Here is a 26,558-nt window from a genome sequence, read left to right on the forward strand (position 1 = left end):
TTTACCTGAACTGCATCATAATACATTTTCCGGGCTTCTTCATCAGTCTTGTCTGACATCAGCCATGCCTTGAGCAAATATTCATAAAAGCTGTCTCCAAGCCCTCCAACTGATACGTGATCTGAAAGACCAGATATATAAACCAGTAAGCTCCAGAAGATATCTCAACACGAAGCAAACAATGATAAATTCATTCATTCGCATATAGCACATTACTGACAGTTCATACATTAACTAATGTATTGACTATACCAGAATGTGTGACATAAATACAAGTACAGATCTAAAACCTTTGATTGTTTTTATGTTAAGCAACGTGATATTTAGTTAACCATTCACGCAACAATAAAAAGCCATTTGTCCTCATCACTTCAGAATATTACTTAGTTGTATTTAAAGAAGCTGATCTAGCAATATTAACATTAATAAAGATGAGAGATTAAGTGATTAATACTTTCAATGAAATATAATCTTGAAAAAATATGCTCCTTCTTAACCTAGGATGCTAAAAATGGCATCCAAGATGCAGATGCAGCTGTGATGCCACTCTCCTTTCACAGCTAAACATTCCATTGCAATACCTACTACCCAACTAATGACACATTACAAGAAGAGAAATTTTATTTTTCTCTTGCAAGATTACTGTTCATGCCCATTCTTAGACACAACCTTTGTGCATTTTCTAGCTAAAGGATGTGATTATTTAGAGTAGGAAATATAGTTGGAAAACATTTGAGGTTTCAATCTCGTGCTGCCTTCCAGGAAAGAGATTTATGGGGCATAGTGGTATGGTTAATTTTAATGTTTCAGAACACAGGCAGCAGAGCCTGTTTCTGACAAACATTATAAAAGACGTCACAATGATTTTTGAAGGCAATATGGAGACTCTGTGGACTGCTTAATCTGTTTTCTATAACAGGAATTCATATATTACTGATTATATACCCAATATGACATCAAGTTCAAGCTAAACGTTAATGGAGAGTTAGATAGCTACTTCCAGACAAGCTAAAATGTTCTCCATCACTGTTAAAGAGGCAGTACAACTATATCCTTAAGATTGTGAGTGGACATGATAGTACATTTCTCAAACACAATTTCTCTTTCATAAATTCTTGACTCGAAAATTAATATCATGATGGGCAAAGTGCCCAGTTATTATATACTTTGTGATTAATTCTGTAATTTCCCATTAGACAGATAAAAGACTAACTGATCTGTTGATAGTTCCCTACTTTATTTCTGCTTTTCTAGAATAGCAGCACTGTATTCTGGGATGGTGATTAGCTCAGTTGGCTAAGAAGAGTCACGTCTACAGCATAGGTTCAATTCCCACATCGGCTGAGGTTATCACAAAAGTGTCTCCTTCTCAACCTCTCCCATCACCTGAGACGCATTGACCGTCAGGTTAAACCACCACCAGTCATTGCTCGCTAATGAGAGAGCAGCCCTACGATCTGGTACAAATACGACCACTTCAGTTTATGTTCTCCAAAATCCATCATTGTTCTATTATAAATTAAATATTCTAAATTCTACAAAATTCTGGAAAATTAAAATCAATGCATCCACCATGTTTATGATGTGACAGACAGAGAGTATTACTTGAAGGGAGTTTCTCAAAATGGAGAAAGGTGACCAGTGGTGTTCCACAGGGATCAGTGCTGAGGCCACTGTTGTTTGTGATATACATAAATGATCTTGAAGAGGGAATTGGTGGTCTGATCAATAAGCTCGCAGATGACACCAAGTTTGGTGGCAGAAAGCATAGGGGACTGTCAAAGAATACAGGAGAATATAGACAGATTGGAGAGTTGGGCATAGAAGTGGCAGACGGAGTTAAATCTAGGCAAATGTGAGATGAGGCATTTTGATAGGTCTAATTCTAGACCGAACTATACTGTAAACGAAGAGCCTTGGTTAAAATTGATGAGCAGAGAGATCTGGGAGTTCAGGTCCATTGTACCCTGAAGATGGCTGCATAAGTGGATAGAGTGGTCAAGATGGCATATGGTATGCTTGCCTTCATCAGATGGGGTACTGAGTATAAGAACTGGCAGGTCATGTTAAAATTATACAAGATTTTGGCTTAGTCGCATTTAGAATATTGTGTGCAGTTCTGGTCGCTACATTACCAAAAGGATGTGGATGCTTTGGAGAGGGTGCAGAGAAGGTTTACGAGGATCTTGCCTGGTCTGGAAGGTGCTAGCTATGAAGCGAGGTTGAGTAGGTTAGGATTGTTTTCATGAGAAAAAAGGAGATTATGGGGGGATCTGACTGAGGTCTACAAAGGGTATAGACAATGGCTAGAGATAAGCTTTTTTCCGGGGTCAGGGATTCAATAACGAGAGGGCACGCGTTCAAGGTGAGAGGTGAAAAGTTTAAGGGGGAACACGCAGCAAGTACTTTATACAGAGGGTGGTAGGTGCCTGGAATGTGTTGCCAGCAGAGGTAGTAGAGGCAGGCATGGTAGATTTATTTAACGTGCATCTGGACAGATGCATGAGTAGGTGGGGAGCAGAGGGATACAGATCCTTAGGAATTGGGCGATAGGTTTAGACAGTGCATTTGGATCGGCACATGCTTGGAGGGCTGAACGGCCTGTTCCTGGATTGTAAATTTTCTTTGTCCATTGTTCTATCTGCGCTTTTTGAAAAAAGAATCAGCTTAAATCCATGTCCTCTGGTTCTTCACTCTTCTGTCCAAGAGACAGTTTTTCTTTATTTTCTTCCTCCAAACCCCTCGACATTGAACATGTTTATTAAATCTCCTTTGAATTTTCTCTTTTCAAAAGCAAACACACTCACAGCCTCAGCATTTTGGTCTCAACCTCGAATCAATTTTCATAAATCATTTCTGCACCCTCTTGAATGCAGAATACATCCTTTATAAAATATGGTGCCCAGAACTAAATACAACAATCATCCATGTGTCATTTCTTTATTCACTATTACAATTGGTCCTGTCTCTGCTTGTAAAATTTCCACGTTTACTTTTGAAAGTCTCTTCATTTCACATACCCATTGAAGTTCATAACCATCCAGTTTGACAACTCTTGCTAGATTTTCCATATGTATTTTCATGAAAAGTTTTGTTGAAAATTGTTGAATTTCAAAATCTTAAAATCCTCTAAATCTTCAGGTTTACCACTCTAAACAGCAACATTCAAAGACTTTCTTTTAACCTAACACTATCTCTAATTTTATTTGCATCAATATTTAGGACCATTTATCAGATTGCCATTTCTTATCAAATATTATAGAATATAGCTGAACTCACGTGAAATAAATCATCTGTCAAACCTACATGGTTTACATTCTTTAGACTTTAAACCTTAGTTTGTTTCTGGACTAAATCACTTTCTAACTCCATGACAAATTTTAATATATTATGAGCATTTTCCCCAGAGTCACTACAAGATCATCAACTAACCCTGTATCACTGCAATCTGCAAAATCTAAAATAGTCCATTCTCAAGTTATTTCCCCAATAGTCTGATGCATAAAATTATCTTGTACACATTTAATAAACTCAAGTCAGTCAATCCTGGAAATTAATTTCTCCAACCAAGAGAAAGATTCTCCATAATTGCTGTATTATCCTTGTTATATATTTTTCTTTATTTTCTCAATTTAATTTCTGTCTAATTAAACGGGTCTTATTCCATTTAAGGTCCATCCAAATTGATCCTACCTCTTGGTTGGGAAAGACAGGGAGGCTGAAGTGGTGGTGAGAGAGAGGTGGCAGAGAAGCTGTAAAACAGTGAGGGAGTAAGTCTGCAAAGAGTGAATAGTTTCTGTCTACAAAGGAACATTTCAGCCAGTTAGGTCTGAGGAAAACTTGAAATCAGAGGTAATGAATGACTTGCAAATGAATTTAGTATCTCTAGTATAAGTTAAGGAGCCGTTTGACAAGGTTCCTCACAGTAGACTGGTTCGCAAGGTTAGATCACATGGAATACTGGGAGAACTACCCATTTGGATGCAGAACTCAGTCAAAGGCAGAAGACAGAGGGTGATGGTGAGAGGACTGCTTTTCAGACTGGAAGAATGCGACCACTGGTGTGCCACAAGGATCAGTGCTGGCTCCATTGCTTTTTGTTATTTATATAAATGAGTTGTATGTCAACGTAGGAGATATAGTTAGTAAGTTTGCAGACGACACCAAAATTGAAGGTGCAGTGGACAGTGAGAAAGGTTATTTCAGAGTACAATGGGATCTTGATCATATGGGTCAATGGGCCGAGGAGTGGCAGACAGAGTGTCATTTAGATATATGTGAGATGCTGCATTTTGGAAAGGCAAATCAGGGAAGGACATGTAGATTTAATGGTAAGGTCTGGGGGAGTGTTGCTGAAAAAAAAGAAACCTTGGAGAGCAGGTTCATAGTTCCTTGAAAGTGGAGTTGCAGGTAGATAGGATAGTGAAGGCGGCATTTGGTATGCTTTCCTTTATTATTCAGAGCATTGAGTGAGAGAGTTGGGAGGTCACGTTGTGTCTGTACAGGACATTGGTATGGCCACTTTTGAAATATTGTGTGTAATTCTGGTCTCCCTCCTACAGGAGGGATGTTGTGAAACTTTAAAGGTTTCAGTAAATATTTATAAGGATGTTGCCAGGGTTGGAGGGCTTAAACTATAGGGAGAATCTGAAATGGCTGGGGCTGTTTTCCCAGGAGCATTGGAGGCTGAGGGGTGACCTTATAGAGGTTTATAATACCATGAGGGACATGGATAGGGTCTTTTCCCTCTGGTGGAGGAGTCCAAAATTAGACGGCATAGGTTTAAGATGAGAGGGGAAAGACATAAGAGAGACCTAATAGGCAACTTTTTCACGTAGAGGGTGGTGCATGTATGGAATGAGCTGCCAGAGGAAGTGGTGGAAGCTGGTACAATTACAACATTTAAAAGGCATCTGGATAGGTCGATGAATAGGAAGGGTTTAGAGGGATACGGACCAAATGCTGGCAAATGGGACTAGATTAATTTAGGACATGTGGTTGGCAAGGAAGAGTTAAACTGGGGATTTGTTTCCTTGCTCTATATCTCTATCACTATGTGCTCAGGAACAACTCCTGCAGATTAGAGGTACTGGCTAAAACAAATTGCCCAATAGTGTCCAGGGATGTGCAAGTCAGCTAGGTTAGCCGTGGTAAATTCCCCATCGGGGTTACAGAGATGGGGGTAGGGAGATGCTCTTCAGAGGAACGGTGCCGAATGCTCACTTCCTGCAATGTAGGGATTCTTTGACTCAATGAGAAAATTGTCGTGAATGTAATTGCAATGAATACTGCGTCAATTGCTCAGTTTAAATCTGAGACGCAGTAAGAAGCTATCTGATTAAAATATTTTACTTTTATGAATGTGATGGAAATGCATTAGCGTGACCTCATCAGTTTACATAAGATGGGTTTAGGGTGGTGACTTTTGATGTGTCAAAAAATTGACTTGTTATTTTGAAAGAAAATGTACAAACATTTGAATTAGGCACAGGAGTAGGCCATTTGTCCTCTTAAACCTTCTCCATCATTCAATCAGATCATGACAGATCCAAATGTAACCTCAAATTAGCATTCCCACTTAACCCTTTACCTCAGAAATGAAGAAGGGTTACACCTGAAATGTTGACATCTCCATCTCCTGCTGCTGCCTGGCTTACTGTGTTCTTTCAAACTCCTGCTTGTTTACCTTAGAAATACCCAAGGACACTACTTTTACCATGTTTTCAGGAAGATATTTCAAAGACTCATGACTCTCAGAGAAAAGGGTTTGCTTTGTCTCTCTTTTACATAGGTGACTTCTGATTTTTAAACAGTGGCATCTGGTTCTAGATTTCCCATAAGAGGAAACATCCTCTCCAACCTACTCTGTCAAGTTTGCTCAAGATCCTATCATAGTTCTGTCAAATCACCCATTATTCTTCTGACATCCTCTCGTTCCAGGTAAACATTCCTTTACATGGTGGCACGGTGGCTCAGTGCTTAGCACTGCTGCCTCACAGCGCCAGAGACCCAGGTTCGATTCCAGCCTTGGGTGGCTGTCTGTGTGGAGTTTGCACATTCTCCCAGTGTCTGTGTGGGTTTCCTCCAGTTTCCTCCCACAGTCCATAGATGTGCAGGTCAGGTGAATTGGCCATGCTAAATTGTCCATAGTGTTAGGTGCATTAGTCAGAGGGAAGTGGGTCTGGGTGGGTTTCTCTTCAGAGGTCGGTGAGGACTTGTTGGGCCGAAGGGCCTGTTTCCATACTGTATGGAATCCAATCAAGTTTACATTCTTATACTAATTTACACGTCTTGTGCAGTATTTTGCAAGTTAAATACTGTGGTATTGATTTATGCTTGTTGTATGACATCCAAGCAATTAATGCTTTCCTTGTGTATTTTGGCTTGCAGTTTAATGGGGTTGATAATGATTGACAAATTTTTCAATTCTAGATCTGAGTCCAAATACCCTATAAATTACCAGAAATACAGAAAGTAATTGAAATAACTCCACAGAGGCTGGTGGCCCATCACGAAATCACTCTTTACATACATGTGGAGAGTTCTTCACACTAGTTCAGCTTCCCCACAGCCTGCTGTCAGAATGATCAGAATACCTGACACCCTGTTCTTATCTGTCAGCCAGAGCTCCCTAATTGGACCAGATTAGCAGCTCCAATCAGTGAATCATATTCTATGAGGTTCATCTGCTTGGGCTTTTACAATCACAACAATGTTACTTACTGACATCACCTCACAAAAGAGTGATTAACATCGAAAAGCTAGCCCCCAAAAACTGGCTCTCTAAAAGCAAGTAGTTGTCAAAATGAGCCGGGGTGGATATTTGCCCCAATAGCTCCCTGACTATACATTTTCCTGGCACTCCCATGCTCCTTTTCTCTCCCTCCATTTGAATGCTTCTTGTATTATAATACTGTGGTCAAATTTACTTATTTTCCAAGAGTGTGGTGTGGAAAAGCACAGCCAGTCAGGCAGCAGGTGAGGAGCTGGGAAATTGACGTTTTGGGCAAAAGCCCTTCATCAGGCTTTTGCCTGAAACATTGATTTCCCTGCTCCTTGGATGCTGTCTGACCGGCTGTGCTTTTCCAGCACCACACTCTTGGCTCTAATCTCCAGCATCTGCAACACTCACTTTCGCAAAATTACTTATTTGCCCTGCAGACTTTGCGTTTATTCAACAAGACAGGAATAGACTTACACTTGTTGGATAGGGCAAAGGTCAAGACTCATTCAGCACTGCATCAGAATTTGGACAAAACTGGAATTTAAAGTGAGTAGAGGTCTACATCATATTGTCAGCAATGATGGTGAATGCATTGAGGCCATTGTAAAGATTTCTGTGACTCGAATCTTTTACAGCTTTTCAGCCAAAACTTCCAGTCCTGGGTAAAGCATCAGTGCAGTAATGCCCAAAGAAAGTATTTGGTAGGAGAAAGGTGGATACAACTCATTTACCTAAATATATATTTACATATACTTTTAAAGGACCAGGTCTATCAATGTGTACGTGACTGCAAGTATGATAAGTGGGTATTCAGATCAAGTGGCAGGGGTGGCTAAGTCTTATGGGACCTAGGGGTACAGTGCGTATCAAACCATAAAGGCTGGTGTCTCTCAGTAGAGTTGGCAACCTCTATGGATAGAGAAACAGAGTTACAGTTTAATTTACCAGTCCAATGTGTCTTTTTCAAACTTTGTTTTTTAATTTCACATCTGTATCACTCAGAGCACTTTGCTTTTATTTTGGTAATTTGATATGGTTTGGTGGGAACTTGGACAGTTAGGTGTTTAGGGGCATAGGTGGGTAGTCAGAGGGATGCAGTTGGGTCAGCGAAGTCATTAGATTATTAAGCGTGCTGCTTATTTAGATCAAACTGGTTGATCACAGGATTACACCAGATATTATTGTAACATTCCAGGATAAGCATCCAACTAAGTCCTGCATATCTGGCTTAACTCTGCACCCAACACTCTAGGTCAGAGATTTTCAAGCACTTTCCAAGGCACGACAGATCACCTCATCGGAAGTTTAAGAATCTGAGGCAATTACAATGAGTATGTGTGTGTTAGGAATTCTGCAAAGTCCTGAGATGCATCTCCCAACTTACATCACAACAGAAAGATTTGGGCCAATATTCTGTATGAATAATGTGTGATTTTTTTTTCACAAGTCAATTAGAAATTAAAAGCAATAACTACATTAGTAAATGCTTAAATTTAGTGATGATAATGGGAAATATATAAAAAAGACAATTGGCAGTAATGAATCATTATGCTCAGACTTAATTTACATCATTACAAATGCATAATATAATTGGTTCTTGATTTCAGCCTACACCACTAAGCATAACGAAGGAACAAATGGAACAAATAACTGTAGTGGGTGCTAATAGTGATCCTTACATTTGGCCTAGATTAAAGGTTCTGAAAGGGGTAATCTATTTCATCACCCAATCCTACAATAATTTAAATGAGGACTAGGTCAAAGATGTGATCTCATCTATAACTAAACAATGTTTGAGGGCAAGAATATCAACTAAGAATGATTAATGGTTAATAAAGCAAAGGAAATCAGAAAAGAAAGCATATCCTCTAAAGGATCCTGCACTAATCTGCAATGTACCACACAATGAAGCAACGAGGCCCTGCATGACCAATGTTCCTCTGAACATGTGCACAGGGGCTGCTGCATGGCAATCTTACAGGGACAGCACCGTGCAAAAGGTTGCATACAGTGAAGAAAAATTAGAGTAAGTATCAATTGCAAAATTACGGAGACATATTTAAATTACTCAATAAGTTACCAGTTTCCAAGTGTAGGTGGCAATCTTGAGTCATGCATTCTAAAAGAAAATAGACTTTAACAATGAAAGCATAAAGGAAGCTGGATCTTTGAAGTTTCCAAGATTACCATGGAAACCTTTGACATTTGCAATTGTAACAAGTAACTGCACATTAATCTTCAAGGACACTCATCAATAATATCCTGTGTTATTATATGCATTATTGCAGCAGACAAAATTCTACAGGCACATTTCTGAAGCAATTCACTGTCACTCTACTGTCAGATTAGTCAAGTTAAATGAATTCACACAAAAATTGGCAATGTGCCAGAAATTCTTTACTAAATTAGGGTTCAACAATGAGACATAAAAACTGATAGTTCAGGAAGGAATTATTTCAAATTCATACTGCTTTTTGAAAAGCAAATGCTTTCACAGCAGCCAAAATTAATTCCAATTCTTTCAGTAGTAAGGGGAAGGGAAAAATAATCAATTTAAATAAGCATACTCGTTTATGTTACGAATTCCATGGATGAAATATTATTAGATATTTCAAAATGGTTATGATACTTAATGACAAAATGGTCTTGAAATGCTAATCATGTAATTTCCATGTAATTACATATCAGATTAAATGGAAAAAAAAACCCCACAAAGTTCTGAAACACGTACATGTTGCAGCCTGCCAACAGAAAATACCATTCAAAGATTGACATTCTAAGCCATACAGAAAACTAAACGTTCTTCAGTAAAGAACAAAGGGCAAGTGCTGTTTGAATAGTGATAACTCACCAAAATTTACAATGGTCGATCACAAAAATCACAATCCCAGGCATGCAGGAGAGAAAACTAGGTTTAAGTCATTCAACAGGGCAGAAGTGGGTACAGCAGATCCTGGAGGTTAGATTCAAGATTAGAGTGGTGCTGGAAAAGCACAGCAGGTTGGGCAGTGTTGGAGAAGGAAAATCGATGTTTCGGGCAAAAGCCCTTCATCATGATTGAGGCTGTGAGCTTCAGGGGTGGAGAGATAAATGGGAAGGGCGTGGGGTGGGGAGGAAGGTAGCTTGAGAGTGCAATAGGTGGTTGGAGGTGGGGGTAAAGGTGATAGGTCGGAGAGGGGGGTGGAGTGGATAGGTGGGAAGGAAAATTGACAGGTGGGACAGGTCTCTATCTACATCAACGATGACTGACTCAACACTGACATTTTCTACAAAACAACAGACTCCAACAGCTACCTGGATTACACCTTCTTCCACCCTACCTCCTGCAAAAATGCTATCCCGTATTCCCAATTCCTCTGCATCCGCCGCATCTGCTCCCAGGAGGACTAGTTCCACCATAGAATACACCAGATGGCCTCCTTCTTTAAAGAGCATAACTTCCCCTCCAACATGGTTGAAGATGCTCTCCAAAGCATCTCAACCACGTCCCGCACCTCCGCTCTTGAATCCCACTTCTCCAACCAAAACAAGGACAGAACCACCCTGGTCCTCAGCTTCCATCCCACCAACCTCCGCATAAATCTCATCATCGGCACCTACAAATGGACCCCACCACAAGGGATATATTTCCCTCCCTATCCCTTTCCACTTTTCGCAAAGACTTCCCTCCATGACTACCTGGTCAGGTCCACACCCCCCAACAACTCACCCTCCCATCCTGGCACCTTCCCCTGCCACCATAGGAATTGCAAAACCTGCACCCACACCACCTCCCTCACCTCCACCCAAGGCACAAAAGGAGCCTTCCACATCCAAAGTTTCACCTGCATTTCCACAAATGTCATTTATTGCATCCGTTGCTCCCAATGCCGTCTACTCTACATTAGGGAGACTTGACACCTTCTTGCAGAGCACTTTAGAGAACATCTCCAGCACACTCGCACCAATCAACCCCACTGCCCTGTGGCTGAACATTTCAACTCCCCCTCCCACTCTGCCGAGGACATTCAGGTCATGGGCCTCCTCCATCGCCGCTCCCTCACCACCCGACGCCTGGAGGAAGAACGCCTCATTTTCCGCTTCGGAACACTTCAACCCCAAGGCATCAATATGAACTTCACCAGTTTCCTCATTTTCCCTTCCCCCACCTTACCCCAGTTCCAACCTTCCAGCTCAGCATCATCCTCATGACCTGCCCCACTTGTCAATCTCCCTTCCCACCTATCTGCTCCACCTTTCTCTCCAACCTATCACCTTTACCCCCACCTCCATCCACCTATTGCACTCCCAGCTACCTTCTCCCAGGCCCAACCCCTCCTATTTATCTCTCCACCCCGGAGGCTCCCAGCCTCATTCCTGTTGAAGGGCTTTTGCCGAAACGTCGATTTTCCTGCTCCCCGGATGCTGCCTGACCTGCTGTGCTTTTCCAGCAGCACTCTAATCTTAAGTCATTCAACACCCTGCCAATCTCACATGAACAAATTCACATCCCTAAACCAGTGGAGTTTTAGACATATTCACTCAACTAGACCAATACTTAGAAATAAACAAATATTCCAAAATAGGAACAGGCCATTTATTCCCCATGCTTCCTAGTGCTATTCATTCATCAATTCTTATAATCTGTTCCTGAATGTTGTATGTCACCAGTCAAGAAGATACATTCTACGTTTAATCTTGTGCTATAAAGCAGACAGCACCCAAGTGGATGAGCACCACGTGAAATGGAGTCCCATTTAACTTTGCATTAGTTAATTCAAGCTCTGGACTTGCCCTACAAAATCTTACCTTTGAGAGTGAAGAAAATGTGCTTTGCATGAACTATATAGTTTAATGCTAATCTTGCATTTTTGTTTTATAAAAATAACTTTGCTTTCATCCTAAATAACTTTCTGACTTTGCCTTCCATTTAAAAATATAACATACCAACAAAACCACCAGAAAAAGTGAAAAAACGGTTTCGAATGGAAATAATGTACAACTTGTCACAGCAAGCAGCAGTCGAACCGATCGGCATTAGTAATTAAGTAGTAGTGAGATAAACAGAAAAAGGAACAATTGCAGATAGGATAATGTGAAGTTGGGTGGGAGGGAGTTCATTGTTTTTATTCTTTCATGGAATGTGGGAGTTGTTCACTACTAATTGTTATCGATGAGGGGAGATGCCTGGTCAATAATACCCCTAGCAATATGGTGCAGGTACCACATAGTGATGTAGTTTCAAGTTAGGATAGTGTGAAACTTGGAGGGGATCTTGCAGCTAATACCTTGTTAGGTGATATGGGTCATGGGTTTAGAAGGCATCGTCAAAATAATCTTGGTGAGTTGCTGCAGCAAAATTTTATATTTTTACATACTGGCACCACTGTGCATCAGTGATGGAGGGAGTGAATCTTTTAGTTGGTGGATGCCATGTAAACCAAGCGTGCTGGTTGTAATCTGGATAACATCGTAATTGTGTTGTAGCTGACTTCAACCAGACAAGTGGAAAAAGCTCTTATTATAATTCTGTCTGGTGCCTTGTATATGACTGTCTAGCATTGAGGAGTTAGGTTCGAGTTCACGACCTATGCCTGTTACAGTTTAGCTGGTCCAATTCAGTTTCTGGTCAAAAGAAACAGAATCCACCAAGATGTTGATAACGAGGGATTCAGTAATGCCATTGAATTCTGAAGGGAGAGGAATAGATTCATTCTTGCTGGAGATTGTCATTAAATGGCACTTATACATTGGCGTTGTTACTTGCCACTTATTTGATCAAACCCGAATGTTGTCCACGTACTGCTATGGAGTGCTTCAGTATCCAATTTGGAAAGGATGCAGAATGTTGCACAATATTCACAATCATCAGTGATCATCCCAAACTTGTGACTTTCGGATGGTGGAAAGATCACTAAGGAAACAGTTGAAGATGGTTGGACTTTGGACACTACCCTGATGAAAGGAAGGAAGATTTGTGGCACAGTGGTAGTGCACCTACCTCTGAGGCAGAAGTCCTGGCTACAAGTCCCACCAGCTTCAGAGATGTACCTTTGAATAGGCTGATGAGAAAATATGGAGAAAGTGAGGACTACAGATGCTGGAGTTCAGAGTTGAGAGTGTAAGCAACAGCAGTTCAGGCAGCATCCAATGAGGAGAATGTGCAGAATGTTTCAGGCATAAGCACTTCATCAGGAATGAAGCTTGTGGGCCGGGGTGCTGAGAGATAAATGGGAAGGGGGGGAGGGGGAAGGTAGCTGGAAATGCAATACGTAGGTGAAGGTTGGGGGGGGGGGGGGGGGGGGAAGGTGATAGATCGGAGAGGAGGGTGGAGCAGATAATTGGGAAAGACAATGGACAGGTCAAGAGGGCTATGCTGATTTGGAAGCTTGGGACTGGGATAAGGTGGGGTGAGGGGAAATGAGGAAACTGGTGAAATCCACATTGATACCATGCGGTTGCAGGATCCCAAGGTGGAAGATGAGGTGTCCTTCCTAGAGGTGACAGGTGGTGAGGGTTTGGTGATGCAGGAGGCCCTTGACCTGCATGCCCTTGGTGGAGTGGGAGGGGGTGTTGAAGTGTTCAGCCACCGGACAGTGGGGTTGGTTGGTTGGTGCGGGTATCCCAGAGATGTTCTCTGAAACAATCCACAAATTGGTGTCTGGTCTCCCTGACGTAGAGGAGACCAATCCGGGTGCAATGGATACAGTAGATGACATTTGTGGAGGTACAGGTAAATTTCTGTTGGATGTGGAAGTCTAATCCTTCCACATCCGGACAAGCAACATCCAAACAGGAAAATTGACATTTCGGGCAAAAGCCGTTCATCAGGAATGGTCAGTCATGATAATGATGAATGGCAAAGCATTCGAAAGGCTGAATGACCTCATCCTGCTCCTATCTTCTACGTTTCTATGTTAAGTATCATTCCAAACAATGGGAGAAAGTGAGGAATGCAGATGCTGGAGATCAGATTAGAATGTGGTGCTGGAAAAGCACAGCAGGTCAGGAGGCATCTGAGAAGCAGGAGAATAGACATTTCGGGCATAAGCCTTTCATCAGGGGCTTGATGAAGGGCTTATGCCACAAACATCGATTTTCCTGCTCCTCGGAAGCTGCCTGACCTGCTGTGCATTTCCAGCATCACATTGGACAGTTTTTCCAATTCCTATTGACTAAAGTTTTTGACTGCTCCATTATACCACACTTGTCAAATGCTGTCCTGATGTCAAGGGCAGTCATATTTCAAACTTTGAGTTTAATTACTTTGTTTATGAATTATCAAGGTTGTAATGAAATCAGGAACCAATAGGGCTTGGTCAAACACAAACTGAGTATCAATGATCAGGATATTACTGTGCTGATTATTGTGAAGTCGCTGATGTGTCAATAATTGGCTAGGAAGGATTTGGCCTGTTGTGTGTCAGTAGGATGTATCTGGCCAATGTTCGATGCTGCTGGGTAGGTGCCACTGTTGTAGCTATACTGGGACAGGTTGGCTAGAGATGCTGTTAGTTCTATGGCTCAAGTCTTCAATACTATTTCTGTAATGTCATCAGAGCCATATACTTTGCAGTTTTCAGGGCTTTCAATGGTTCGAGTGGATTGAATGCTTGAAGATTGCTATCGGCGATGTTGGGTGCTCAGAAAGCAGCAGAGCTTTGATCTTATCTGTTCACTTGAAGATTGTTTAGCTCTCTGCACATGATGCATAGATCTCAAGCATCTGTTTCTATATTGTAAAATGTATCAATCTTTTTGTTTCCACTGAGTGAATTAACTTTTGTGCAAAAATTCGCAAGGAAGGAGATTCCTGCCTTGGTCTATAGTTTTCCTTTGAATACTTATGTTTAAGTTTTCTAGTCTAATGATCTACTTCGCCTCTACAATGGTTGGATTTAGATACTGGAGAATTTTGCAGGGTCATTGCAACAGGGAGAGCAGATAAAAGGTACAAAAAGTATTGCACAAGAATAACAAAATGACAGACAGTGGGACAGGTTCAAATAGAGATACAAGAAGAAACTAAGATTATTCTCGGTGAAAGTCCAGCATGGTGTAAGCTTTCAGATAAGGATACAGACACCTGCTTCCATTATTGCACTCAAATCACTACTGTGGAATCATTTTATTGATTTTGAATGTTATTCAATCTCAAAACAGACTAGAAATGACTGAGATATGCCAAAATCAATACTGACATTTCATTTTGCAATACCTACAGAAAGGCAGGATTTCAAAGTAATTTTTCACTCAACATTAATTTTCTGGGAATAGTAATGCACAGTCAAAGACTGTAAACATTGAACCCTTTCAAAAATAAGGATAACAAAAGCAAAGGTTAAAATATTGTTGAGCAATATCGCATGCAGAGTAACAAATATATACTGATCTGAATAATGGGCTTAGATAACCTCAGGAGAAAGCGAGGACTGCAGATCAGAGCTGAAAAATGTGTTGCTGGAAAAGCGCAGCAGGTGAGGCAGCATCCAAGGAGCAGGAGAATCAATGTTTTGGGCATAAGAAGGGCTTTTGCCCAAAACGTCAATTCTCCTGCTCCTTGGATGTTAGATAACCTCAGGACCCATAGTGATTTAGGGCTATTAGCTAAAGCTCTTGATGAGACCACTGCCTGCTAATAATTCTTGAGCATTATCATTTTTTATGTGGTCACTGTAATCTGTGTTATTTTTCCCTACGTTGTTGGAAGTGCAAACTTTTGAATGAGACACTATCCAATGTACATCAAATACGCTAGTCAACGAATAGGGAGATCTTGTGTCACACTGAACAATATCCCCTTCTCATTAACATAACCAAAACTAAACCAAAACCTAGCCAATTATTCATCTCACTCACTGTTTATTGAGACCAGCTGTGTGCAACTGACTGCCGTGAACTGTACACCAGAAGTTATTCATTTATTGCAAAGTCCTCTGAGATATTGCGAACCCTGTGTTAGTGTTCAGGTGTGGGATCTCCATCTGAACCTGCCTCAGTGCCTGTCATTTTGCTTTCTGTCCCTTATAGTGTGGTGTCTTGTGGTATTTTCCTCTTCCACACATATTCAGGTGAATGTGAACTTTTAAAAACTGCTTGGATGTCAAATTTTTGTTCTGAGTGTGACACTGGATGACAACTCAGGGCAAGGTGACCCTGGAAAAACTGAGGAGAGCAATGGCAGGTGGGCTGGTGAAAGGCCTACAGGTAGACGTCAAGTCACAGGCAGCAGTGAGCTAAAGTAATGTTCTGTATGCTCTACTAAACAAAGTTAAAAATCACACAACACCAGGTTATAGTCCAACAGGTTTATTTGGAAGCACCAGCTTTCGGAGTGCCACTCCTTCTTGAGGTGGTTGTGAAGCAGGAAGAGCACAAGACACATAATTTATGGCAAAAGTTTACAGTGTCTTGCAAGTAAAATGATATATTTAACAAAGCTTATTTGTTGTTAAGTCTTTCATCTTTTAGAATGGGTTACAGGTTTCGGTTCATTAATATGTAAACCCCAGGACTTCTTTTAAGTCACATTCTCAAGTTAAGGTTTTATTAAAAAATGGTGACAACTCAGACCATGTATTAAAGGTGTGAGGTCAGAGTCTGTCTGTATCTCAATTTTGACTCAGACTAATTTTATATCCAAAGTGAATTTACAAAATATTATATGTTTTGACTGTCTGCATTGACTGCCTACCAGTTACCTACACAACTTGTGGATGCAGTGCCAATCGAGTTGGCTGCTTTGTCTTGGATGGTGTCAAAAGTCTTGAGTATTGTTGGAACTGCATTCATCCAGGCAAGTGGGGAGTATTTCATCACACACCTGACTTGTGCCATGTAGATGATGGACAGATTTTGAGGAATCAGGAGGTGAGTTCTCGTCGCAGTGCTCCAGCCTCTGACCTGCTCTTGTAGCCACTGTGTTTATGTGGTGAGTCCAGTGAGTTTCTGATCAATTATAAACCCCAGTATGTTGATAGTGGGTTATTCAGTGATGGTGACACCGTTGAATGTCAAGGGGCTGTGATTAGATCATCTCTTATTGTGCTGGTCATTGTTACTTGCCATTTGTCAGCCCATGCTGTTGTCCAGATCTTGTTGCAATTGAACATGGACTGTTTCGGTGTCTGAGGTGTTGTGAATGGTGCTGAACATTCTGCAGTAATCAGCAAACTTCTCCACTACCGACCTAATGATGGCGGGAATGTTATTGATGGAACAGCTGAAGGTGGTTGGGCCTAGGACACTACCCTGAGGAACTCCTGCAGAGATGTCCTGGAGCTGAGCTGAACTCCAATAGCCACAAGATGTGCCAGGTATAACGTCAACCAGCGGACAGTTTGCCCCGAATACCCATTGATTTCAGTTTTGCCAGGGTTCCTCGATTCCACACTTGGTTGAATGCATCATTGAAGTCAAGGGCTGTCACTCTCACCTAACCTCTGGAATTCAGCTCTTTTGACCATGTTTGAACCAAGTTAGTAACGAGGTCAGGATCTGAGTGGCCCTGGCAGAATCAAAACTGGGCGTCACTGAGCAGTTTATTGCTGAGCAGGTTGGTAGGACTGTTGATGACAACATCCATCACTTTACTGATGATCGATAGTAGACTGATGGGCTGATAATTGGCCTGGTTAGATTTGTCCTGCTTTTTATCTACAGGACATGCTGGGGCAATTTCCACATTGTCAGTTAGATACCAATGTTGTAACTGTGTGGGAACAGCTTGGCTAGGGGAGCAGCAAGTTCTGGAGCGCATATCTTCGGTACTATTGCTGGAGCGCTGTCAGGGCCCCTAGCCTTTGCAGTATTCAGTATCACCGACCGTTTCTTGATATCACATGGAGTGAATCGAATTGGCTGAAGACTGGTATCTGTAATACTGGGGACCAGGTGAGGAGGCTGAGATGGATCATCCGCTCGACACTTCTGATACACGACTGCTGCAAAAGCTTCAGCCTTCTCTTTTGCACTGATGTGCTAGGCACTTGCGTAATTGATGATGGGGATATTCGTAGAGCCTTCTCCTCCAGTGAGCTTTTTAATTGTCACCACTATTCATGACTGGAAGTGGCAGGACTGCAGAGCTTAGATCTGATCAGTCAGTTGTGGGATTGCTTAACTCTGTTGATCACTTGCTATTAATGGTATTTGGTATGCAAGTAATCCTGTTTGGTGGCTTCACTAGGTTGACACATCATCTTCTGGTATGTCTGGTACTGATCCTGGCATGCTCTCTTGCACTCTCCACTGAACCTGGGTCGATCTCCTGATTTGATGGTAATGGTTGAGTGGGGGAGATGCCGGGCCATGAGGTTAGAGATTGTGTTGGAGTACAATTCTGCTGCTGTTGATAGTCCACAGCACCTCATGGATGCCCAGTCTTGAGTTGCTAGGCCTGTTCGAAGTCTATCCAATTTAGCATGGTGATGGTGTCACACAACATTTTGGAGGGTATTCTCAATGTGAAGGCAGGACTTCACCATTGTGAGTGAATAGGTGAAGGTGAAGACCAGAGAGAGAATGACACCTCCTGACTGTGACCTAGCAGTGAAATGTCCTGTAACCACTATCATGTCTCAATATAAGATAGAAATTAGGTTTAATGAAACCATTAATGAAACCAAGAGGGAAAAGGATAACATTTTTGGGGTGGGGTACATTGCCTGCAAGTGGTCCTGGAGGGTTTTAAGACCACTATAGCTGCACTTGGACATAAAACTTCAACATGGGAGCAAACAAGGAGGAAGGATAAATTTTATTAATTGAGCAGGACAGGTTTTATGTTAAATGAGAAAACATTGACCTTAAAGCAACAAATCATTCTAGTTATAGAATTGCTTTGCTGGCACAATGTCTGAATAATGCTAAGTCATCCTGCAATTAATTTATAACTAGTTCTTCTTCCAAGGTCACAGTCCAAAGAGATGATTTAAAACAAAATTCTAAAGATTTGGTGGGCTTGCAAATTAGTTCTAACATTTTAGACATGAAATACTGTTTATCAATTCATTTTATAGAAATCAGGACACGACGCACTGAACTAGAATTTTAAGAAAGCCTCTCCACTCATGAAATTCAGCTCAACCAGAAACATAATCAATCACCAAATAAAACACCATAATTGCCGAATAAAATGCACAAATACATTTTTTTTTAAAACACTCCGCGTTAGATTACCTACATTTAGTACTTCCTTTCAAACGCACTCATTTGAAGTACAAATGCAAAGGACTATATTTGAAGAGTCTCACTTTTTTTTTGCCTAGTTTTAAAATGTCTGCTACTATACAGAAGTCATGCAAACATATGGTTTCCTCACCATTTCACCCTAAGTTCTGAGGACATGAAAAACTCAGCTTGTACAAAACCTCAGCTCTTTCAAAGGGAAAGTAGCATCAGTTGAACCATGCCAACATAAAAGCAGACATGTAATTAGAAACTTTAAGGCAGAAGTGGGAGCAGATAAAGGAGGAGGAAGATTACAAAAAAGGATACAACTGAACTTGTGTCTTGTGTACTGTAAATGAACTATAGCTAAAACAGCAAGAATCTAGAAAAGATCAGCAATTTTGTTCAATGAATGTGTAAATTTATTATACCAAAGCAGACAATTTTTCATCCATGACTAAATATCCTGACTAATGCAGAAGTACTTGCGCCCCAATATCTCATCTGCAATATTTTGCTACACTAAAGGCACTATAAAAAAGTACATTTGTTATTGTTGAAAGTATACCTTTGAGAACAAGTATTGTTCTGAGCAAAGAACTGGGATGTCTTCAAAGATGAGGTCCACTTCTTGTTCTAAATGGTGCTCTGTGGGCTTTAACTGGGGTCATGTGACAATCGAAGGCTGTTCATAACCTACTGAAGTAACAGTTGATGCACGAGTCAAAAGAATGGCCTGACACTAATATTGTAATTTGTTCTGCAGTGACAGATTGCTTCAAGAATTAAAGATCAGGATAAGTGGTAGGAGGAGCTCAGCATAAAGCAACTTCTTGATCATCCAGTGACTTTGGAAGAGTTTTTAACATGACTGTTCTGACAGTACTTTGCTTTACACTGCCATCAGTGAGGAAGATGACCATGCTGTTTTTATGTAGTATTGATTGATTCTACATTTTTGCTGACATCACCTTTTCAGAGTTTTGAATATTCATGAAGACAGAGAACACTGGACAGCATTGGAAATCAATTCTCAGAGTCGCAACACAAATGTGCCAATCATTACTATAATGCATTCGTCGGAAGGCCTGCAATATTTGAACCTGAGTAGAAGCATTGAATACTGACAACATCGGGGAGCTGAAGAATATTATTGTCCAAAGCCACATGACCTGAATGAATCTACAGGTGAACAATACATAACAGTAAGCTAGCAACATGTAGGAAATCCAAAAGAAGAATCTTTTTAAATGGTGAAAGACCAGTTTCCTCTGGTAGTTCAATAGAATAAAATTGCAGCATAAGATTAAAAAGAAGTGTCCTGAGTGAATAAACCTTGTAGAAGAGGAAATAGGCTAGGCACATGTACTTCCATTGCTTTTGGAAAAAAATAAGCTTCAAACGTGTGTACTTACGTTGACCCCACTGACCACTGTTGGGGTTCAAGTAATTTGGATACAGTCCTTGTGGTTTATCCAAATGATTCAAAACTTTCCGAATGTTCATCATCTGTCAAAAAAGAAGGAATTATTGCATTTTGCATTTCTAAATTGATAGAATTACCTATGAACAATAAAAACAGATTCAACTTGAAAATTAAACTGAAAAAAAATTAAAAGGCAGTGTTCCAGAACCTAATTTATCTTTTAATAAGTTTCAAATATTCTCTCTCCTCCCATTACAGCTCAGTACTTCTTTTTGTTCCCTCAAGCACTGTTGAAACAATTGTTTTGATTTTACATAAAATTAGAGAATTTGCACTTGTGAAACAAAAAATATGAGTCAAAAAGAATGTTTTGTCTGTGTAATTCAAAGGCAAAGTTTTCAGTTGAGGTTGGCGTTGTGTTGTGGCCTGATTTACTATATTTAAGCTTTGTTGAAAGGAGACAAGAAATTAGAGCTCTTTGTATTGCCCTAAAATTGTTGAACTCAATATTGAGTCCCAAAATGCTGCAGAATCCCCAGGTGCAAAATGAGGTGCTGTTCTTCCACTTTGCGCTAAACTTCCTGAAGTACAGCAGAAAGCCAGAAAGAGAGTTGCTGGCGAGGGAACATGGTGCTGTGTTGAAGTGACAGGCAACTGAAAGCTCAGGGTCATTCTTGCAGATAGAACGAAGGTGCTGTCCAAAACAGTCGTCCAGTCTACATTTCGTCTCCCCAAGACATGGAAGTGCCGGTATTGGACTGAGGTGGACAAGTTAAAAATCACACAACACCAGGTTACAGTCCACCAGATTTATTTGGAAGTACGTGCTTTCGGAGCACTGCTCCTCCATTAGCTCCCTGGCGAAGGGGCTGTGCTCCAAATGTTTGTACTTCCAAATACACCTGTTGGACTATAACCTGGTGCTGTGTGATTTTTACTTTCATCTCCCCAATGCAGAGCAGAAAACATTCTAAGGCCCTCACTATCCAAAACCTCCAACAAGTCTTCCATTTGAAGCAGCGATTTACCTACAATTCACTCAATATAGCCTACTGTATTCGCTGCTCATAACGTGGTCTCCACATTGCAAACACACAACTGGAATCCACCCTCTTAGCAAACACTCACAGCAAGACTTGCAGTATAACATTGTGGCAATCCAAGAAGACCCAGGAGAAGATTTGCCCTGACCTCCCAGACCCATCTTCGTGGAAGAGAGCCAGCTCTACGTTGGAGAGGATGGAGTCTCCAATGGCCCAGCTCAGATACATGGATCATTGTGAGTATTATCCTTAGACTGATTGCGCTAGATAAAGAGTAAATACTGTGGGAATTTGGGAAATGTTCACACTGTGTTTTTAGTAAGGAATATTTTGCTGATAGGAATGAGTTGACCCGCAAACAAAATTGTGCCCCTTCATCTGCCTTACCAACAAGACTGCTTGGGTAAAATATTTTTAGTATATAAACTGGTCGAAGCATGGACATTTCAGAGTACTCAGAATAGGCATATCCCTAACATAGAGGAAAGCTCCAAAGGAAGGAGCTGCTAAAGAAGCTAGCGAAAATACCTTAAGGAAAACTTAAGGAAAAAGCATTGCACCATACAAAATGAGTGGCAGGTCAGATGGTTATCAGAAGAAAAAAAAAACGGCAGAGGATAACTGAAAGGTTAATCTGGACAAAAAATTTAGAGTATGAGAGGAAACTGACTGCAAATGTTTCTATAGATACTGAAGAAGGAAAATCACAAAGTGAGTGTTGATCCTGTAAAGAGTGAGAATGGGAAGTTGATAGTACACAATAAGGGAGTGGTAGATGAAAAGAACAAATATTTTACTTCTGACCAAACTATAGATACCACAAAATAATTTTCTAGGAATCGGTGTAAATTAGGAGGTGGAAAGGAAGGAAGGAATTCAGTGAAACTGCAATAACAAGGCTCGTGGTAAGAAGCAAACAGAGAGAGCTGTAGGCTGACAAGTTTCCAGGACACTACTGGCTTGTTAGCTTGATGTCTATGAAGAAGGTGTCAGAATCAATTAGTAAGAAGGTTATGGCTGTGCTGTAGGAGAAACTAAAGATAATTGAGAGGATTAGCATTGTTTTGTGAAGGTTAAGAAATTTATTAGACATCTATGAAGGAGTAACATGCTGTGGATAAATGGGAGCCAATAAATGTACTGCACTTAGCATTACCAGGAAACATTTGATAAAGTGCCCCATCAAAGGTTATTCTGAAAAGAAAAAAAGCTATGGTTGAGGTAACAAATTAACATAGATTGAGGATTGGCTCTGAAAGATGTGAGAGTATGCATACATTACTCTTTGTATGATTGACAGGATGAGATAACTGTTGGGGTTCTATATTATAATCTTAATCTTTTTCAATTGACATCAATGATGTAGATGAGGGGAATGAAGATGTGGTAGTTACATTTGATGCCAAAACAAACATAGATAGGAAAGTATGTCACAAAGAAGACATAAGGAGGTTGCAGATGGATTGAGTAAATCAGCAAAATTCTGGCAGATGGAGCAAAATGTGAAGTTGTTCATTTTAGCAGGAAACTGAAAAAGTAGACTATTGCTTAAATAGATAATGACTACGAAAATACAAAATCCAGAAGCACTTAGGTGCTCTTGTGTATGATTTCCAAACAATTAATATGCAAATAAACATATAATCAGGAAAGCCAATGGAAGGCCACCCTTCATTATAAAGGGAAGGCCATTCTTCATTAAAAGTGAAGATGTTACGATTCAGTTATAACAGGGCAATGGTGAGGCCAAACGTTGAATATTGTGTCCACTTTTGGTCTCCTTATTTAAGGATGGATGTAAATGCATTGGAGACAGTTCAGGAGAGATTTATTAGATTAAACTAATTTATTCCAGGTATTAATGTCTTATTGGAATAGGTAGTTTAGGATTATTTCCACTGGAATTTACAAGCGTGAGAGGTGCCTAGATTGAAGCAAATTAGAGCCTGAATGGCTTGACAAACAACATTTCCAATTTCATATCTGCAGTGCACTCCATATCAAGTGTGATTAAATAGCCCGTGTTTGTAAGTCCACAATTATGGGTGATTCTGCCAATGGACATTATGTTAAATAATCCAGACTATTCTAAGAATTACACCAGAATCCATTTTAAGATCAACCAGTTTGTGCTGTGATGCATTTGTGTACACTAGAAATTATATACATTAATTCACAGAATCCTATGTCATGTAGGCAAAAGGAATTTGTACATGCACTTCACAGTTTTCATTGAAACAAAAAGATCATGGAGATGGCCAATTTTTGCGCTTTCCCTTGGCAGCACCCTGACCATAAAGTACCTGCCAGGTGTGAGAACCAAAATTGATAGCTAACTATTCTTGAAGCTTCTCAATGTCAATGTTAGCTCAACCTATTCCCTTATTGTCTAAGTAGGTGTCCCTTTTTTACAAATGTGTTTTTGCGTCTTGGTCCTGATGAGTGCTGGACAAAGTGTTGCTTCTTGGCTTTTTTTTCCACAATGTTTAAGTTCTGTACTACTCTCAAATTATTAAAACACTTACACAATTCTCTCCAATTTGTGAACTTGGTTGTGCTAAGATGGTTGTGCCAAATGCTGGACTCTTTCAAAATGAAATATAGAAGAGAAAAAGGGCAACTCACCTGAGAGTTCATTAACATTAGCTTGGTGGGGCTGGTTGTACTCAGTCATGCAGGACATCCACTTTATAAATTAGTACATACTAATCCTCCAAGACCATTAGTAGAAGGAGGTGTTTGAAACTATTCAACATTTAGAAAGGTTTAGGCATTAACTATTCAGCATATTACTCCATACTTTGGTAAGAAATTTTAAAAAGTTACACTATGGGAACTGACCTTTTCTGCAAACACTGGATTTCCAGACAGTTGACTTAAATGTATGAATTCGAGATGCAAGGTGCCAAATTCAGCCAAGATACTGCTACCTCCAGAAGCCCAAGGCCAGTTTCGACCAATTCCACTGTAAAGGCATATTCAATGCAGAATGTAGTAAAGTTGTCAGAAACATATCAAGTATTTTCTGTGACATACAAAAGTATTCAAAGTAGATGGACCAAATATTAAAATGGTCAGGAAAATATATGTGAAGAATAAAGTGTAATTTCCAACGTGTCTAGTAAAACTGAACTAATTAGTTTTAGTGTTAAAAGCAATGCTTGTAATCATCTACATTTTAAAACAACCACGTACGGTCTACAAATTTCATCTAATAAAAAGTGTGGGTATGTTAGAATGTCTCTGACATGGAATTTAAAAACGGAATCATCCTGAAATCCATCTTGTTGTACCTAGACATAAAATTCAGTTTATTGTAATATATTCAGACATTTATGAAGCAGAACAGCTTCCTTACTGCATACTGGAAATGTTCCAAGTACAGTCAATTCATGTACCCAATATAAAACAGGTAGAGTTTACTAGAAAGAGTTATGTTGAAAAGCTTAGATGAGGGGCTTCCTTAAGCAAACAGTAAAGGTGAAGATTTAACTAGAAACTATATTTCAGGGAGAGAGTAGTAATTAGCTTAAGAACACAAAGAAATTAGCTTTCCTCCCAACTGAAGTGATGAAAGCAAATACTTAGAAGTGTAAAAATAATGGTGTCCTCATATTGCCACTTGCCTCACATTGCTAGTCACTATGCAGATAAGTTAAAAATCTCGTCCCAAAGAACAGACATTCTTTTCCAATTTAAAGTCTTGCAGTGTATTAAAATTGGCATCACACTTCATTAACCAAAATCTACCTTGGCAGCCACAAGCAGGATTTCTGCACACATTCTACCCAACGTATAAGCCATCTAATTAAGATCTGTTTGAATATTTATTGAGTCTTATAATTTGTCTTCGGTATATGGATATTCCAGATCATATACTTGTGACTAAAAGAACAAAACTTTTCTTTCAGTCATTAGGTTTATCACAGTTTAGCAGCATTACATTTCAGCCTTCTACAACAACATTTAGCCTAAGGGCTTTACTTGATTAAAATCTAAATCCTCTTAACAGATGACGCAGGCTATCTATTAAATGCAATAAAAAAGATCCTTCATATATTTTATATTATGATACATTCTCCTACAAGTGTACTGCCCAGGTAGTCTTTTTTAAATTGTCTTTGATATTCCTTAAAATAATTTAAAAATATAGGATGTAGGCATTCCTGGCTGGGCCAACATTTATTGCCCATCCCTAGTTGCTCTTGAGAAAGTGGTGGTAAGCTGCCTTCTTCTTTCACTGCTGTCCACTTGGTGTATGTAGACCCACAATGCTATTAAGCAAGGTGTTCTAGGATTTTGACACGATAACACTGAAGGAACAACAATAAATTTTCAAGTCAGGATGGTGGCTTTGACAAGAACTTGCAGGTGGTGGTGTTTTCATGTATCTGTTGCCCTAGTCCTTCCAGGTCACTGAAGTCAGGAGTTTGGAAGCTAAAGCCTTGATGAATTTCAGCAGCTCATTTTGTAGATGGTGCATATAGCTGCTGCTGAGCACACAGGTGGACGGAATGAAGGTTTTTGGATTCAGTGCCTATCAAGCAGGTTGCATTGTCCTGAATGGTATCAAGTTTCTTGAGTGTTCTTGGAGCCACATTCATTCAGGCAAGTGGAGAGTATTCCATTTAACTCCTTATTTGCACCTTGTAGTTGACGTAGAGTGTTTGGGGAGTCAGGGGGTGAGTTTCTCACTGCAGGATTCCTCGCCTCTGACCTGCTGTTATAGCCACAGCATTTATGTGGCTAGTCAGTCTAGATTCTATAATTAAAGATACAGATAGTATTCTTTGTGACCAGGTTTGAGAGACCTGCAAGCAGTATTATCTGCCTGGCAACAAGGTCCGGGACATCTCGAGCCAGCTTGAGAGGATATTGGAGTGGGTGGGGGAGGATCCATCTATTGCAGTCCATGTTAAGACAAGAGTAGGAGAAAGTGAGGTCAGCAAATGCTGGAGATCAGAGCTGAAAATGTGTTGCTGGAAAAGCGCAGGTCAGGCAGCATCCAAGGAACAGGAAATTCGACGTTTCGGGCATAAGCCCTCCTGATGAAGGGCTTATGCCTGAAACGTCGAATTTCCTGTTCGTTGGATGCTGCCTGACCTGCTGCGCTTGTCCAGCAACACATTTTCAGCTAAGACAAGAGTAGGCAAGGCATCTTGTTTGGGGAATATCAGGAATCTGGAGCACAATCAAAAAAGGACATTAAGAGTTT

At 40.3% G+C, this 26,558-nt stretch overlaps 1 protein-coding gene across 1 annotated transcript in view; it reads right to left on the reverse strand.

Moving 5' to 3' along the window:
• man1a1 (mannosidase, alpha, class 1A, member 1) overlaps positions 1-26,558 on the reverse strand; it is a 468,823-nt gene that overhangs the window by 25,838 nt on the left and 416,427 nt on the right. The window contains exons 6-8 of the mRNA XM_060850868.1: positions 24,185-24,308; positions 20,290-20,383; positions 6-121 (exon numbers count right to left, since the gene is read on the reverse strand). Coding sequence (XP_060706851.1) covers positions 6-121; positions 20,290-20,383; positions 24,185-24,308 — 334 coding nt within the window. The remainder of the gene's footprint in view (positions 1-5; positions 122-20,289; positions 20,384-24,184; positions 24,309-26,558) is intronic.

The sequence above is a fragment of the Hemiscyllium ocellatum genome, chromosome 3 (genome assembly GCF_020745735.1).
Source record: "Hemiscyllium ocellatum isolate sHemOce1 chromosome 3, sHemOce1.pat.X.cur, whole genome shotgun sequence".
NCBI classification, from domain to species: domain Eukaryota; kingdom Metazoa; phylum Chordata; class Chondrichthyes; order Orectolobiformes; family Hemiscylliidae; genus Hemiscyllium; species Hemiscyllium ocellatum.